We start from the raw sequence: 18370 nt of genomic DNA, 5'->3' as shown, positions 1-18370 counted from the left end.
AAATCCATATTTAGGCCCCTAAATATAAGTGGCCTGGTTCTGAGGTGCTGAGTACTATCCATAGTTCTCATTGAGACACAAATTCACTCCCTGGAACTAGATGAAACGGACTTTCAACTTCATGCCTCACTACACATGAAAAAGGAGTGAAACTCACAACCACGCCAAACAACTCACATTGGAATTACTTAAATAAGGTTCTCAAAAGCAGAATCTATGTTGGGAGCAGTTTCAGCAGTTTATGTAGCCAAAACAGTTTGAGGATTTTTACCATGTGCTAAGGTCTAAACAGAGCTATTGCTAGAAATTAATGTGTACAAGCTTGGCACTAATTAATTCAGAAAAAATAAAATGATGAATGTCAAATATGAAAAGCAAGAACTTCTTAATTTCTGTAACAGGGCACATAAAATAAGGTACTTTTGGGGGGTTATTTCATGGATTTTTGTTTTGTTTTTTTCTATTCTTGATTAGTAGAGACAGAACCATAAATGCTAAGATCATAGAAAAACAGAGATGTAGAAAGAGACAAAGGAAGTTGTTCCTACATCGACCCTTTCCCTTCACTCCAACAATGCTGCCAGTGCCAACACACTATCTGTCTGTTTCTTCCATGCTGTTAACTATGGCTGTAATGCCCTTATGAGGTGGTCCTCAAGGCCACACTCTATACATCAGTCCCCTCTGATGACTCACATCTTCTGTGATGCCCATAAGACACTGACTGATTATGACAAGGCCGTGAGTTATTTGGGGATAGTCTACGTATCTTGTGTGTTCATAGTGGGCCTCCCACAAACTGTGGGCACTCTCAAATCCAGTACATAATGGATGGATTTGTAACTACTAGCAAATATTCAGTATTTGTGAACTTCTACAACTCAAACCCTCTAGAAATGTTAATTCTCACTACGTCTCGGGAAGTAGGTGGTATGTTCAACTCACAGAGAAGGAAACTGAGGCAAATAAATCAAATTATTCATCTGAAGATATAAAGAAAGTCTATACAAGAGCTGGGAATAAAGTTCAGGAGATCGTCTCCTAGTCCTAGGCTCAGAAGAGTAGACCATGTCTTGGCTCATGCAATCCATCCCTCTACCCTATAATCTAAGCTTGAACACTTTGTCCACTGTAGTTTTAAGTGGAGTAAATCAAAGTAGCTTGTGTCACTTCTCTTAGGAAATAGCAGTAAGGAAGCTTTTTCATCTTTCTATTTGTATGTACCCAAGCAGAAGAGAACTAGAGCCACGTTCTGATCTCAAACTTTTGAGGGTCGCAACCCCCTTACCCTTGTCCACACACACACCCCTCCGAGCTGGGGCCTTGGCTCCGGACAGGGATAAGGGGGCCGCAGCTGGGGCCGCAGCTTGGGGTGGGGCTGGGGCTGAAACCGGGGCCGTGGCTAGGGGCCAAGACTGGGGGTAGGAGCGGACCCACGGCCAGGCTTCAGCCAGGCCCACAGCCAGCAGTGGGGGCCGGCAGCCAGGCCCACGGTCAGGTGCTGTTCTTCTCATGGTCTTGCCACCAGCCTTGGTCCCGGGCTAGGAATGGAGCTACGGCCAACAGCCGAGACTGGGGGTGAGACTGGGAATGGAGCCGTGCCAAGTCTGGGGATGGGGACAGGCACAGGCACCAGGATGGGGACGCGGCTGGGGGCAGGGCCTGGATGCACCCTCCCAAACATTCCTCCACAGCCTTCTGGGGACCTCTGATCTAGGAGTGACACCACTCATGCCTAGGGAGTTGTTCCAGATGTGCAAGAGAGCAAAATTTGGCCCTTGATTCTGTTAAGAGCAACATTTAAAAAAAAAAAAAAGACAGTACTGGCAGCCAAATTCCTGCCAGGGGAAACAAGAAGCACAAACCGCAAGATTGCATTAGAGTTTATTACAGAGTTGGACTAGTCTCATTACTGTGCAGAAAATCTGATTCTAACACACACTGACAATCATTTTAATTAGGAAGGCTTTTTGTCAATCACAGTTCCCCGCTGTTTGTAGGTTAAGATAATTGGCTTTTATCTTTAGTATAAAAAGACTTTTTTTTCAAATTAATTGGCAGATGTAATTATGGAAGTTATTGCATAGATTCAATAATGGTATTATCTGAAGGACAATTGAAAAACCAAGCTCATGTATTCTTTAGTAGCATCTATTTAAATTAGGTCGAACAGAGCCTCTCGGTGCAAGAGACTGCTTCATTATTTGCAATGTATGGGTATAGTGTTCAGAATTGTAAAAGTGAATCATCAAAAAGTTAGATAGAAACCCATTTTTTAGGCTGCTACCGAACCCCTGCTTGGTCTGAGCCCTGTTCCGCACTTGCGGAAGAGGTTGCAGGATGGAGTTGAAAGGGTTGATCAAAAAAGGGTCATTAGGAAGAACTAGCCTCCAGTGAGCAACTCTGCCACTGGTTGGGGAAGAGTACATCTTTTCCTTGCCCCAACCTGGCTACTCAGGCTAGCTGCTGGATTCAGGATTTACATAAATTTTTCCCCACATTTAGATGCAGAAAGAGAAGGAGGTTTTGCTGTCTTTTTTTGTTTTTATCAACAGCCCCAACTCCTGCTCTTGCCTGAAGCAGCTGGCACATGGGGGAGGTCTGAGTGTGATGCCAATGCATTGCCTCCTGCATGTCTGGCACAGGACACATCTCTTTCACTGCAGGAGTGCTCAGGCCAAGTAATTACTATGCCCTGCCATGGACTGTTTGCTCCAGTTCAGAGAAGCAGTAATTTACATATGTGATGTTGCCAGCAAGCATGCACTGGGTCAGTAGTAAAAGTGATAGACAACTTGAGATCTAGACACAATCTCCTACCCACATACCCTTCTGGTGTTCTGTGGAGGGTTGTCTCCATTGGGGGCAGGGAAACTGCCACAGAGCAGGATTTATTAGCAGTTAATGGGGGGGAAGGGGGAATCACATGGAGAAAGATATTTATAATTGAAATAGTTATTGACACAATGTTTTAAATCAAAATCTGCATTTCTAGCCTCTGTCTGATGGCCGTAATCTCTGCTTGTGCAGACTGTCCTCTGATTCGGAGCTGGGCAAAGCAGGAATCAATGAAAAATATCCTGAATAAAAATACTTTGGTCTTCTATACACATAAGAACAGCCATACTGGGTCAGACCAAAGGTCCATCTAGCTCTGTATCCTGTTTTCTGACCGTGGTCAATGCCAAGTGCCCCAGAGGGAAATGAACAGAATAGGTAATCATCAAGTGACCCATTATGAGCTTCTGCCAAATAGAGGCTAAGGACACCAACCCTGCCCATCCTGGCTAATAGTCATTGATGGACCTATCCTCCATGAATTTATCTAGTTCTTTTTTGAACCCTGTTATAGTCTTCGCCTTCACAACATCCTCTGACAAAGAGTTCCACAGGTTGACTGTGCGTTGTGTGAAGAAATACTTCCTTTTGTTTGTTTTAAACCTGCTGCCTATTAATCTCATATGGTGACCCCTAGTTCTTGTCAGGGCCAGCTCCAGCTTTTTTGCCACCCCAAGCGGTGAAGAAAAGAAAAAAAAAAGCCCAACTGAGCGGAGCGATTGAGCTGCCGCCGAAGAGGAAGCAAGGCACTGAAGGATCCACCTCCGAATTGCCGCCGCAGACCTGGACGTACCGCCCCAACAATGGACGGACTGCCGCTCCTTTCTATTGGCTGCCCCAGGCACCTGCTTCCTTTGCTGGTGTCTGGAGCCATCCCTGGTTCTTGTGTTATTAGAAGGAGTATAACACACTTCCTTATTTACTTCCTCCACACCAGTCATGATTTTATAGACCTCTATCATATCTCCCCTTAGTCGTCTCTTTTCCAAGCTGAATAGTCCCAATCTTATTAATCTCTCCTCATATGGCAGCCATTCATACCCCTAATCATTTTTGTTGCCTTTTTCTGAACCTTTTCCAATTCCAATATATCTTTTTTGAGATGGGGCAACCACATCTGCACACAGTATTCAAGATGTGGGCATACCATGGATTTATATAGAGGCAATATGATATTTTCTGTCTTCTTATCTATCCCTTTCTTAATGATGCCCAACATTCTGTTTGCTTTTTTGACTGCTGCTGCACATTGAGTGGATGTTTTCAGAGAACTATCCACAATGACTCTAAGATCTCTTTTCTGAGTGGTAACAGCTAATTCAGACCCCCATCATTTTATATGTATAGACATTTAAGAATCAACACGTGCTTTGTAAATTTATAAAATAAGCCTCAATACTCCAAATACCATTATATTGACATGTTGTACATAGGGGATCTGAGGCAAAAATGTTAACTTGCCCAAGGTCACATAGCAAGCCTGTGGCAGAGCTGACAAAGCCAGAACAAGTATCTGCTAAATCCCAGTTCTATGCTAACTAGACAAGATTTTCTTTTCCCATTTAAAACCTGCCTCGTCTTTTTTAGTCTAGCAATAACACAAACCACATAGAATGTAAATAAGAATTAAATACCAAACCAGAAAAAGGTGATTTTTTTCAGGTGGTGTTATGTAGCTCTGTTTTAGCCCTCTTTACCAAATACCATGTGTAGCATCTATAATTTCATCTCAGGCCCCAATTTCTTATTTTACTTGGAGGCAAGCGAAGAAGCAATCAAACAAGAGAAATCCATCTTTGCACCTTGATTTAACATTTGCTTAGCAAACAACTATTCTGCTGTGGGAGGGTTAATTGGTTGTCTCTTTCAAGTAATAGGTTTATTATTGTTTAAAATTGTAAAGTTAGATTTCTAACAAGTACTAAAGCTGAATATATATATATTGGTTTAAAAGACTCAGAACAGGGACCCCTATTGCCAAGTTTGATAAAGGAAGCCTCTGTTCAGCAAGATGGTGGTTAATGGTGAAAACCGTTTCCCTTGCCAGCCACACCTCCCCACCCCGATAGCATCTGTAATTTCTACAGGACTAGCATGGTTTCCAGCCCTATAGTTTAGAATTATGGAATAAGTAAAATGAATCATCTTTCCTAAAAAGGATAGTGGAAGGAAAAAGCAAAAAAGGGAAAGTTAGAGAGAAAGTAAATTTATGGTTTAAAAAAAGAAAAAAGAAAAAAAGCCCAACAACTTACAGGACAAAAGTAGGTGTTTTCTACTATGTGATTTGCAACAACGTTGTTCTCAGCTGACAGGGACATTATGAAGAGCAGAGCGTCACGAGCCTGCTGACCTACTGTTCCTTCCCGATGGATGAAGGGAATCAAAAGGGAAAAAATGAGGAAGTTGGCAGCTCCTTGGTCCTCGCTGGTGTGGAAAAAAAGCTCCAGAATGGAAGGATCTTTGGCTAGGATAGAGCAGAGTTGGTTCAGCAGGACAACCAGCTCCAACTCCACAGCTGGTGTGGCTGTTCCTGAGCAAGAGCTCAGCAACATCATCAAAGGCTTCAAGATGGGCTTGTGGTGCAGCACAGGCTGATGGGACTGAGTAACCAGCATCTCATAGATCTTCAGCTGCTCAATTTTTGTCTCATCGTTGAACTCCCGCCTCAAGCTCCAAAGGAAGAGTTTCTCCATTATGTTCTCTGTGACCACAAACTCAAGGATAGGCCCCATTGCAGCATCTTTTGCTTGCTCCTCAATTAATAAGAAAAGCATATGCTCCACATAATTCAGCACAGTGCTCGCCTCATCTGGTGGAATTGCCCCATATTTCGCCTGAGTATTTTTCAAAGGGTCATGCTTCTCTAAGATTTTTACAACCTAAACAAACCAAATGCACATTTATCATCCCAGTGTACATGTTTAAAAATATATAGATGAATAGAAACAGATCAATGTCTTTTACTTTTCATGCTTTAAACTTTTTGCACACTGATAAATCAATCTTTAAAATTTCACACTTGTCACACATTCTGGACTAAACTGTGACATCTTTAGTCACACTGACCAGTCCCTTATTGCACAAGTAGCCCCATTGCTGCAAATTTGGGATTTATTAAAGTGTGGATTAGATAGGTTCTAGTGTACCTCAAATCTGAGTTATATTATTGTCTTAGGCAAGTTTCTTTCAGTGTCAGCCAAACTCTGTGCAACAGAGGCCTGCAGTCAATAGGCCTACGCAAGGTACTATTCAGTGTGAGCAAGGGTTAGCAAAATATTGCCCTCGGTAAGGTATGCAGGATGTGTTAAATTTGGATGTAGTAAAGTCATTAGGAATGGGTGAAAATACCTCCCACCCACTAATTTCATGGTCAGACTCTGCAAGGCCCTGAGCATCCAATTTTCCCAGTGGTAGAAGGTGCTCAGATAAGACATGATCATACAAGGTGCTAAGTGAGAACAGAGTGGCCACTGCTTCCTGCACACTCTTGCAGTAATCAACCCAACCTTGAGAACAAGTAATAAATGCCACTACTCCACCCTGTTCTTTAGGCTAAATCACAATGCCACTTCCTCCCCCTTTCTGCCTTCTCTCCTCCCCAAGAGGAGACAGCAGAGCTGAGGTGGCCTGTTCTCCCACACAGAACAGAGCAGAGGCCACCTCAGCTAGCTCCCTTGACTAGGCTGAATACCACAAGACATTTAAATTAAGAGTTTCTTCACTACAGAATGCCAGTGCAGAGCCTCACTAAAAATGGTCCATTGGGCTCAGGCATCAGAAATTTGCAGATCACTACAGATTCTCCTGTAACACATCAGTCCATGCAACAGAAACGGAGGGTAGTGACAGCTCTCCTAAAATGACTGTTGCTTAACATCTCAGTGGCACTAAGGCCCAGATCCTCAAAGATATTTAGGAACCTGACTCCCACTGATTTCAAGCTTCTATTGATTTCAATGAGAGTTAGGTGCCTAAACAACTTTGAGGATCTGAGCTTTAGTGGTCATCACAAAATCAGCCACCAGGCGGCTCTTCAAACCCTACAACAGAGTTTCAGGAATAATAAAGACCCTAGGCCAGCTTCCTTTTCAGCAGCAATACAAACAGCTTTTTGAAAAAGCACCCGGCAGGATAAGAAGCCAGTAATATGTAAATTACACCATGCAACCTGAAAATCTGTAGTCAATTATTAATACCAGAAGACCTTTTCACCCTTAAATCTAAAAACACTTTACACAAAAGGTGGTTAAGCATTATTCTCCCCATTACACAGATAGGGAAACAAAGGCACAGGGAAGATAAGTGACCTATCTAATACCCCAGTGAGTCATTGGTCTCCCAATTCCAGTAGCAGATTAGGCAACATTACCTCTCTTTTTGCTGCAAATCTGAGGTCTAGCTCAGTGTGGATTAGCAAGGTCCTACTGTAATTAAAAAACTGAGTCATATTATTAAACATGTTTCAATGTTAGCCAATAAACTCTGTGAAATATGGCCTTGTATCTGGAAAGTGTAGTGTTACCATACCAGTCTTTGCTTTGAGTGGATTCCTATGAATACAACCTACTTCAAATCAATAAAACTATCAAGTATTACTGAATTATATTACCTGTCCCCAATGCGTTTTAAACACTATCATGCATGTTTCTGGGTCAACTCCCTGCAGGCTCACAGCCTGCCGGTTCTTGCTTCTACTAGTACCGGAGGACATTATAAATTCTCCAAAGGTCAATCCTACTAGGCCATATTCAATTTCTGTTGAAAACTCTGTAGTCAAGTCAATGAGGTGCAAGCATCATCTTAGGATGGACATTTCTTTATCGACTCTGCAGCTCATAGAAATCTGTAAAAATGACAAAACACATCAGATTGTAATGCAGGACAAAGCAGGACTTAAACACTGACATACTTTTCCTTGAGACTTCCATCTGAGTAGAATGCTTTGTAAACAAATTGCATAGAGCTAGATTAACGTACCTTTAGTCACACCTTACTCCTCAAATAGCCCTGTTGAAGTCAGTGAAATTATGTGTGGAGTAAGGTGATATATTCAACATGAATAAGGGTATTCAAATCTGGTATGTATGAACATTTACTTTTTGTGTGAGTGTGCGCGCATGCTTTCTGACACCCTTCTCTCTGTACAGTATTGCTTAGTAACTAACAACATTCTGCAGGCTATACATGTAAACAAGCTACAGGTTATTTCTGGGGCTTTTTATAATCTTTTCCTTACAAGCAACCATTCTTTCAAACACTTGACCTTTTTGATTAATAAAGGTAAACACTGTACATTTAGAAAGCTCTGTAGAACACGGCATACAAACAACAGTATTCATTGATACAACGTTAAACACACCAGAAACATGGAACATAAAAGTATAGAAGAAGAACTTGTGTTATCCAAAGTCACATAAATTAAAATGTTATATTAGTTCAGAGGAATCTGAGAATAAGATAGAGACCAAACACTGGATTTTTCTTGTCATGCATTATTTACTACCCTGTATATCACAGCATCAAAGCAGTGATACACCTTCAGGGTAGAGTCAAAATGAAACAGAAAGACAGACATTTCCCAGATATTTATGAGAGGCTTATGAGAACATACTGTTCCGCCAAGCACCAAGGTCTTGAACTACCACATAATTCTACATTTCCTTCCGCATCTATTTTTTTCTTTGGGGTGGGGGAGAACAGACAAACCAACTGGGCTTTCAATTTCACACACAAAAAAATCTGGACATTTAATTTAACTCTCTCTTGGATCACAACTGAAAATCCCTATAAGAAGGTAGGGAGAGAGAACAAATGCACACAGGTGAGATTATATTGTGAACAGTGGGTCATAACACAGAACATGGAGTTAAACATGAGTATTTATAGAGATGTCTGTCTGAAACATTCCTTTCCTCTTCAATTCCTGTTCCAACTCAAGACATCCTGGAGCTTTGTAAACGTCTCTCTCAACTATGAGGCAGATATTGAATCAAATTCTACTGTCCCTGAGGAGTTACATGAAAACAGGTAGAACACGCACACATATATAAACAGGAAATTCTCATATCTTAATAAAGTCACATTGTAAGACTGTTGTCATGGCTGAATCTCTTTTGGTTTTAAAGAATAAAATTGTTGCATAATTCAGAGCCCTTTAACAATACATTAGATGTTCTTTAGTATATTTCTTGTAAGATCAAAATTCTCCTCTCCATGGTGGACAATGTCTCCCTTGTTGTGCTCTACCTACATTCATGGAACTTTGTAGTGGAAGCAGAATTTGTGATCTGAGACCTGCCATATAACAAAGTTTCTCTCTCAACTGTAAGTACAAAACTCCAGGAGTTTACAAAGTTTACAACCTAGGAAATTATACACAAAATACTGCTAAAAAGCCTCAAATGTTACAAAGTCAAGCACTCAAGTTAGGAAATGCAAGACTGAAGGTAAGCCTGTGCAACTTTAATTCCAGCCCTCTTGTGCCTATGTATAATGGTACTGTCTTTCATTATATAATATTATTTCTGCAGAGCCCCTGCCTCATTTAGTGCACAGGATGGTCGGTGCTCACATAATGAACAGCTATTCAACATTTTGTTATATCCTTATTGTTCAAAGTGTGACCCCTATTCCTTATTTACTGCATACTGTTCAAACCCTGCATTGAAGACAGAATATTCATCTCCTCCTAGACTCACCTCTAGAATATCCAAGTGCTTCACAAACAAATTTATTTTCACGATAATCTGTTGAGAGGCAGTTTACAGATGGGCAGCTGAGATACAGAAATATTAAGGCCACTAAGTGTGGGTGCTCAATTTGAGATGCCTAGGACCAGATGCGGGTTGTTTTGAGTACTTTGCATTTATAACACTCTGTATGTTCAAGCACAGTTCCCACGGATTTCAATTGCACCAGTAAACGCTCATCACTTCTGCAGATCAGATTCCAGGGTATCAAATCAGACACGCAGAAAATGAAGAGTATACAAGTAGTGGCCAGCTGGAAAAATCTGGTTTAAATGACTTGCTCAGCATCTCACAGGAATTCTGTGGCAGAAGAAGGGACAGAATCCACTTCTCTAGGGCAGCATTCAATTGTCTTAGTCCTAAGTCCCTTCTTCCCTGCCATCTCCAGCCTGTCCCATTCCTGTCTCCTCATTCTAGTCCCATTCTCTTACCTACACTGTTCAAGTGCTTCCCCCAGGTCTCCCACCTCCTCTCTGCCATGCTAGCTATTGTCAACTTTGCTTCTGTGTCAGGTACCTTCCTCTTCCAATGTTGTCTGGGTGCCAAGCCAGGGGTTCAAGGAAAGCACAGGGAAGACAATCTCCCTCCTGCAGGTTCCATCCCAGCCTGCAGCAACCAGGAGCTGCAATAGCAGGACAAGCCCTGCAGAGGCCCTGTAGCTCTGGGCTGGAACATGCCCAGTTGTTCTAGGGCTTGGCTACACTTAATTTTTTGCAGCGCAGCAGCAGTGTGAAACACACCACCCTGCAGCGCTGCATTGCGCTGGCCGCGCCAGTGTAATGTGTAATCCCCAGCCAGCCTGGCAGCGCGCTGCTGCCCCCCGCACCCCCAGGGGGAGCTGGAGTGAGGAGAGACAGAGCTTTTGGGAGCGCTGCCGCTGCGCTGGCGCTTGACGCCAGCGCTGCCTTAAGCTGCGCGCGCTGCAGCGCGCGCGCTAGTAGCCAGCGCCCTAGAGATGGAGTTTGCACAGTCCATTCATACCAGAAGTGGTGAAGACTGGAGAATCTTCAGAGTTCAGCTGTGAAGATCTAACAAATCTCTACTGTGCGCGTGTGAACTGAGATTTTTTTCAAAAAGATTTATAACGGCCACATCTGGGCAGATTTTCACAGAAACAGTGAAAGGCACATTTCTGACAGTAATTCAAAGCAAGGAATTACTAGAGCTTCTCAACCAAATGGTTGTAAGAATTTTTATTTAACATGGAAAAACAATATTTTACCCTAACTTCATTCTCAAACAGCTGAATCATTCTGGCTGAAGGTTTTTTTTTTTTTTTTTTAAATACGCCAGCCTGAGGCAGACATCCAGCATGTAAAATTCCCTCCCAAATAGTTTAAGTTTGGCAATGTTATAAGCAACTGGGGGAGGGCAGTATCTTATAACTTGAAGTATGAAAAACCTTAATAATAAGCTGTATTGCCAGCTCCATCTATGATAAATAAAACAAAGGAAGAATCATGTCTTAAGATATATATTTATACACAGAAGTTGAAGGGGGGTAAGGGTGATCCAGGGACGAGGGCAATAGTCTTCAACCTGGAGACCTGGGTTTGATTGCCTTTCCTGCCACAGACTTGCTGTGTGATCTTGGGTAAGTCACTTAGTCTCTCTGTGCCTTAGTTCCCCATCTGTGAAATTTAATTTTCCATTTATATTCATATTTAAAATAAAAAGATGCCTATCCAGAGCTCTAGGTACCCTAACATCACTAGCCCCACAATACAAAAACAAAATGGGATACTTCCCTATATAAGTGGAATACTGGGAGGATAACTACATTTAAGATGGTGAGGCACTTAGACACTAAGGTAATAGAGGCTATGTAAGTAGCTTAGATTGCTTTCTCCAAAAAAAGCTATTTCTATATGTAAAATTCACCACCCTAAAGCTTGACATCAAGGGAAACAATACTACTAAATATTTTTTAAAGGTTTCATTTAAAAAGCTTTTTGATATTACATGTACCAAATACATGTGTAACATATTGCAGTGGACAACTATACTAATCTTTGCCTTTTGTAGCTTTATTAGAAAAAAAAATCTTTCAGTAACATTAATCAGAGAGGCAGCACTGGCAGCTCCCAATTTACCCACAAAATTCTAACATCTTGAGTGTAAATATAAAATAGACACAGCTCATTCCCTTGGTGTATCACTTATCCCATTTTGTCTGTACTTTACAGATTATAATAAATGCACACCTTTATGCAGACAGCTATTATCATACATCAGTGCAGAGCAGCAGAATAAAACAAAGAAACTGACATCTAGCAGATCTAGTGGGATTTCCCATCCATCTTCAGAGGGCACTGGAGCTGAGTAAATATACAATCCTTGTCATTGATGTTAAGTATTATTGCTTCCCTGTTAGAAGGGTTGTCCTTTAAATGAGACATCAAATATCTTTTCTACCCCTCTCTTGACGCTGTCCACATATCTAATAGCACTTTTTGGGAAAAGGAAGGCATACCTTTGACGACTTGGCCATTAGACAGGTTTCAGAGTAGCAGCCGTGTTAGTCTGTATCCGCAAAAAAAACAAGAGTACTTGTGGCACCTTAAAGACTAACAAATTTATTTTAGCATGAGCTTTCGTGAGCTGCAGCTAAAATAAATTTGTTAGTCTTTAAGGTGCCACAAGTACTCCTGGTTTTTTTGGCCATTAGAGGCTCTCACAGGGTTGCCCAAATGCTAGGATTCTCAGCAGGCATGGAAAGACCTAAAGAGAAATTCACCAGTTCCATTCAACCAGAAAGAGGGACTCCAAAGAATCTATTTGCTATGGAGTTCTTGTTCACGACTTTTCCCTCCCTAAGATAATGCAGAATCGTGCAACGTATTGCGAGAATGGCCACTGGATCTGACATTACAGTTTGCCTGCACTAGGAAAGTTCGTATATATTTCCCCCCCACAACAACTCTACAGCTGCATTATTCCTACCAATAGTAGTGGTGCAGGCAGGGATCAGGTGTTTATAATCACCCTGTCTTGAAAAACCTGAGTCCTGACTATGCTAATGACTTACTAACTGCATAGATCAACTTTTGCTGGCTGCTGCTGTAGTATGGGCAATACATTTTTTTCTCATGTGACTGAATCCACATGCCTAGCCAACTAGTAAAAAGAACACAAGTGGATCCTAGTCGCAATTATAGCCCATGGCAAAAGGATAGTATCTGTGCAGACACTGTGCATCGAGCCCCCACATTGGTGGGGAGCATTTCTTTCTCCAATTCCTGTACAAAGTCCACGGAGAACTTGTCTACACAAGGGAAATACCCCAGTTTCCCAGTGTGAAGTTAAATTGTGGATTGTGGTGGTTCTTGGAGTGCCCAGGATTACGAGTCTTGTTCCTGCCCCTGCCTCCACTGAGAGGGAGGCTTGCCAGTGCTTGTGTGGGTGCCAGCTCCCTGACAGTACCAGTCTGTTAGTCACCCAAACAATCTCCAGTGGGCTGTGTCAGTCCTCATTTTGCCTTGCGGGTTAACAGGTGCACCTCACTCCTCGAGAGCCTTTGAAGAGTTCCCCTGTAGTGTTCAGCTCCTTATCCACTGAGCACTCAAAGAAATACCAGGTTTACTATCCCCAAAGGGGACAGTGCACACACCGGCTTGTTTGATTCAGCTCATGATCTGCTCCTTTTATAATTCCACAGCACTGAGATACAGTTATAGTGAAAACAATCAAATTTATTATCAAACATCAAGATTTAAGAGATAGTGAATAAGGATAATCAAAACAGAAAGGTTACATATAAAACAAAATCATAACATGACTGTTAGAGACTAAACTTAACAGGCTAACTTCCTATCTAAGGCATCTTATCTCATCCAAAGCCTTTTGCAAGGCTGATTGGGATCTTGTTTTCATGAATGTAAAATGTGCTGTCAGTTTACTTCCTAAGTGCAGGATAAAGGGGTGTCTTCCTCGTCTCCAACATATGCCCTCTCTCCCCTCAGAGTTCATTGTCTTAGCACATGACCAGGCTAACCCTCATGGCTTCTTTTTTCCTGTGTGCTCCTTTCTGGTTGACTCTGTATGTAAATACGGCTTCCATTGTGTTGGCTTACAGATGCTTAATTTACATTTCTACAGAGATACATATATTGCCTCCTGACTGGAAGAAAGCCTGTTTTCCTCTTTGGTTGGTGACAGACTTTAAAACATATTTTCAGTACACATACACAACTCCTTAAATATCATCCGTATATACATCTTGCAGTGATTGTGAGGATCAGTATGACATAAGGTTTTATTAGAGAACTCACATCACCCTCTTTGGTGAGCTAGAATATACATGACTGACTTGGGGGATACCTGCAAGCTCTGTGCCCCTTTGGCAGCTGGCATCAAGAGATTCTTGAGTCACGTGGAAGGAGTTGAAGGTTAAGACAAGAAGTTTGCTTTTTGCAGTAGAGCATTGAACCAGGGAGATCTTGGAAGCATCATTGTGAATGAACTTCAGGAGGAGTTCAGTTGCACTTGTTCAAGGCCAATGAATGGGAAATTATAATAGTTGATCATTCAATCCAGGTTTAGACAAAAGGTGGAATCTTGGAGATACTTAAGCCTATATTAACAGTTTAACATAAAGCCCTGAATTTTGTTACTAACAACATGGCAAATTAAACAGAAAAAAAAAATCAGCATACTCTAAACAAATTTATGCTCTTTGTTTTTGAATTTCACTCACTATAGACAATGAATCTGTCCCGATTTTATTTTTAGTTGGTTTTGCATTCTGCTTCTCAAATAAGAAGTTGATGCTGCAGTCTTTGGGTCTTTTTGCTTAGAAATTTCCTTCAATGTTATTAACAAAAACAATTTTTAAAAGTGTTTCAGGTTGAACAGAAACTATTTTTCCCCCTCTAGAACTGCAAGCAAAATGAAAAGTCAGATATTTGCACTGCTCTAGTTTGTTTTACTTATCAGTCACCAGTATCTCAGTACGTATCCAAAACTGGAACTAGAGGATTCCAATATGAATATTAAGACAAAGTCAGAAATTAAAGTAAATACTTGGAGTGGATTGAATTGATCCTGAAAATATCCCCATATCTTTCCATTGTACTCATTGTTGCTGTGACCTTTCTAAACCACACTACTGGAAAATGTGTTACTGACAGAGCATTTTGTATATGAATTTGTACTGAGAGAAGCATATGTTCTTCCTAGCCATTCTTAGGTTTATAATCTGTAGGCGGATTATGTGCAAATTAACCTAGCACTGCATCACTGTCTAAAATAATGTGTGCTGGGCTAAATGTTTTTAGGCAATAATCTAAAATTGTGTTTGTTTTTTGTTATGGGAAGTCAGTAAAAATCAGGCTGAAGGATTAATGAGAAGCAAGGAATTAATTCTAATAGGATTTTACTGTCTGTGATCAACTGTTATCGGAGTAGTTTGCTCTGAAAAGTATTTTTTTCAGGGTTATTAGGTTTTAAGGGCATAAAATTTTACAGCTGTGATTTCCCCCAATAACTGCAAGGATCCTTCAGGTGGAGTTTCTAATTACAAACATAAATATTTGAGCAAAATTTGCTGTGGTACAGTGCTTGTCAAACATAAGGTATTCCAAAATGCTTTATCAAACAATGGGATAGTGACAACATAACTAGTCACTATGTAATAAATGTAACAGACAGTATGCATGCAACAAGTGCTCAAATATCCTCTTTAAAACCCTTCTAAAAACGGTGCATCGTTACAACACTGCTTCAGCTCCTTTAACGTTAGCAACATTGGAAGCCGTAGTGTAGATGAGTTGCTGATGGCTACTGACATTTTATTAAACATGTTATTTAACTCTGCTTAGGGCAGATCTAATTGTCACATAACATTAAAAATGCCTACAACAGTCAGTGGCCCATGTACCACAGACTCCCGCCAACAAACAGCAGCTACACTGCGCGTCTTTTAGCAGCACAGCTGTAGTGGGATAGCCATCTTGCTAAAAATTGTGTGGTGTAGAGACAGCCTCAGGGACAGAATAGGAAAGAATTTTGGCTGATTTGGCAGATGCCCTGCATGTCTAATCCAAAACTGTACTGTAGTGGGTTTAGGAAGGTATACAGCTACCAGCGAAGGTGAACCATTGCAGAATAAGGGTTAAAGAAACTACAGAAGTGATTAAGCAAAAGTTGAATAGTTTACAGAGACCTTGAGCTCCTTCGGTATGGAGGTGTTCACCTGATGGGCCACAAGGACACACACTTGTTTGCTGCTCACATTCTTTTGTGAACAGGGAGTTCTTTGATAGCCAAATAGCATGAATTCACTGGTGTTCCTGTGGCAAAGTCCCTGGAGGTATAAACAACCGTGGTCTTATCTCTATGTCACACACAGGAGCTCAGAAAGAAACAGGTGAGCTAAATTGGGACTGCAGTTACCAGTGATGAGAATAGTATTATTGCACAATACACTGCTATCAACATCCCCTTATTATTTTCGCAAGTATAGGGGGTGGAAGCTTATTTTTCAATGGTACTTCAGCTCCTAGTGCCAGTTGGGACTATTAAGGAGAAGACCTCAATGATTGTGTCAACTTGGTAGCAGTTAATAGTTCAGATCTACAGATTGAGTTTAATCAAATTTCTGAATAAAGTTGCAGCCACAGCTCTTAAAACCCAAGATTTGTATCTGTGTTTATTCTGCACTATCTAGCAGTAACACTCAGCCAGAACATAATTTAGGTTTCCTTTCTGTGAAAAGCTGACAATAAGTACAACAAGAATAGAAATGTTAAACCTTTAAACTACACCAGGAAGGGGGGTAGGATTTTTTTTAAAGTTACTTTATAAAAATTCAGTCTGAACTATAAGCTTAATAAAATAATCTAGCTGGTCTGATTTCCTTTTATTCAGTTACAAGGCCATAACTCTGCTGATTCAGTCCCAAATCACTATAGAATGTTCTGACAAGAACACAGTCAGCAAGATGAACAACATTAATAAGTTTGAGACAAAAGAGAAGAGAACTTTCTTCTGTTGAGTTGTATCAGCAAAACATTCATTACATGCAAACACACGTCAGATTAAAATATCATACTGAAGATACTGAGATATTATAGAGAAAGAGCAACCCCTAGGGGGATAAAACAAGTAACTGCATGACAAGCTACCTTGCGATTCCTTACAAAGAAAAGAATCTAGGTATTAATATAGTATAAAGGAAAAACAAAACAGAACACGCTCATTCAAAAAAAAAAGGGGGGGGGGGAAGCGGGGAAGAAACAAAAGTCACCAGACATTAAACAGAAACTGCTCGACATACTGGGTTCTGGTGGTATAAGAGAAAGACATCAAAATGATCCACTTAAACCATTAGAGCAGTGGCACAGCTGTGCGCTAAAAAAAATTCAAAATTTGCCATGCTGGTCTGGCAGGGGATGGGGTGGCTGAGAGGGAGATGGCATCTTGCAGCCTCCATGAGCGCTACTGCCAGCAGGGGGCTGGTGAGTGCCGCAGGGGGGCATGGGGCAGGACAGTGGGTCTGTGGGTAGGTTTGGGGGGGCGCTCTGGGATCTAGAGTTTTTCTGGGGTGTTGCAGCACCCCCAGATTTAATGTGGGGCTCTGCTCCTGTGATTGGGTCCAGTCGCTGGGTCCTGGGGTCTGGCTGTTTGGCCCCAGGCAGAGGGGTCTCGAGGTTGGTCTCCGGCTGCCACCCAGCCCCACGCAACAGCATCCCAGGCTCCGGCTGCCTGGACCCACCCAGCGGGGTCCAGAGTTTAGCTGCCAGGTCCCATGCGGGGGTCTGGGTCCCGGGTGCCTGGCCCAGTACTCAGCTTCTGGCCCTGCTCTGGGCAGGGGCGCTAGGCATATGGGATTGCGGGGGCGCTGTGGTTTTCAGCCTGCGGCCCATGTAACACATTGTGGGCTGAATGATAAACAGGTTGAGGACCACTACCTTAGAAAATTGATGTTACTTTTTACAATAATTCTGACACTGCTATGAGATGCTAAGTCCTACACACTTAGAGCAGAATTCCCGTGATGTCAGCAGGCACAATCCATTTAAGTCACGGGACTGAAGAGGAAAACTCCACTGAAGTTATTTAGAATAGTAAGAGGGGATATATAACCAGAAGTCATGTGATGAAATTAAAAGGAATATTTAGGTTGTACAGTAGGAAAAACTTCCTGACATGGAAATATATGAACCTGTGGAATAATCTCCCATGGGAAGCAGTGGAAGCTCCTATGCTTGGTGCATTTACAAACTCTTCAGGACAACAGAAAGATGCATTGAGTAACAGTTTCTAGTCTCTACTGTCTATGGACATTAATGGAAACAAAATTAAGCAGTTATTCAATATACTTGCATCCATACCAATAATAAAAATCACTTGAGCTGATTGATAATTTTTCAGTGTACTTTTGTTGTGGATTAAGACTGACTGTGCAAAAATCTCTGTAGACTGCCATAAAAATGTATTGGGGATCTTATTATGTTTCCAATGTGCACATTTGGGTCCCAATCTTGCAACTAGTTATGCATGTACTTAACCCTATGCCTCTGAATAACGCATTGAAGTTTATGCCACATTTGAAAAATGACCCTTGTACTCCAGCTGCTGTATTAAAAACACAATGCCTGCTCTCACACCTATACCTGCAGCAGAACTTTACCTCTTAGGGCTTGGCTACACTTACAAATTTGCAGCGCTGCAGCAGGGTGTGGCACCACACCTGCAGCTGCAAACAGCGCGTAAGCGCGCGCGCAAAGCCAGTGCCCCCAGCCCCCCAGCCGCTGGCCAGCGCTGTCCGTCATTCCCCACCG

The 18370-nt window shown here is 41.7% G+C and overlaps 1 protein-coding gene across 6 annotated transcripts in view; it reads right to left on the bottom strand.

The window, feature by feature from the left end:
* Positions 1-18370, bottom strand: part of FHIP1A (FHF complex subunit HOOK interacting protein 1A) — a 125153-nt gene that overhangs the window by 45238 nt on the left and 61545 nt on the right. For all 6 annotated transcript variants that reach the window (XM_039540017.1, XM_039540019.1, XM_039540021.1 and 3 more), the window contains 2 exons: positions 7448-7681; positions 5091-5717 (listed from right to left, as the gene is read on the bottom strand). In XM_039540017.1, the coding sequence (XP_039395951.1) occupies positions 5091-5717; positions 7448-7549 (729 nt within the window). In that variant the 5' untranslated portion in view covers positions 7550-7681. The remainder of the gene's footprint in view (positions 1-5090; positions 5718-7447; positions 7682-18370) is intronic.

Source organism: Mauremys reevesii, linkage group 5 (genome assembly GCF_016161935.1).
Source record: "Mauremys reevesii isolate NIE-2019 linkage group 5, ASM1616193v1, whole genome shotgun sequence".
Classification (NCBI taxonomy): domain Eukaryota; kingdom Metazoa; phylum Chordata; order Testudines; family Geoemydidae; genus Mauremys; species Mauremys reevesii.
Note: the sequence above shows the minus strand (reverse complement) of the source record. Positions and strands in the feature narration are given on the sequence as shown.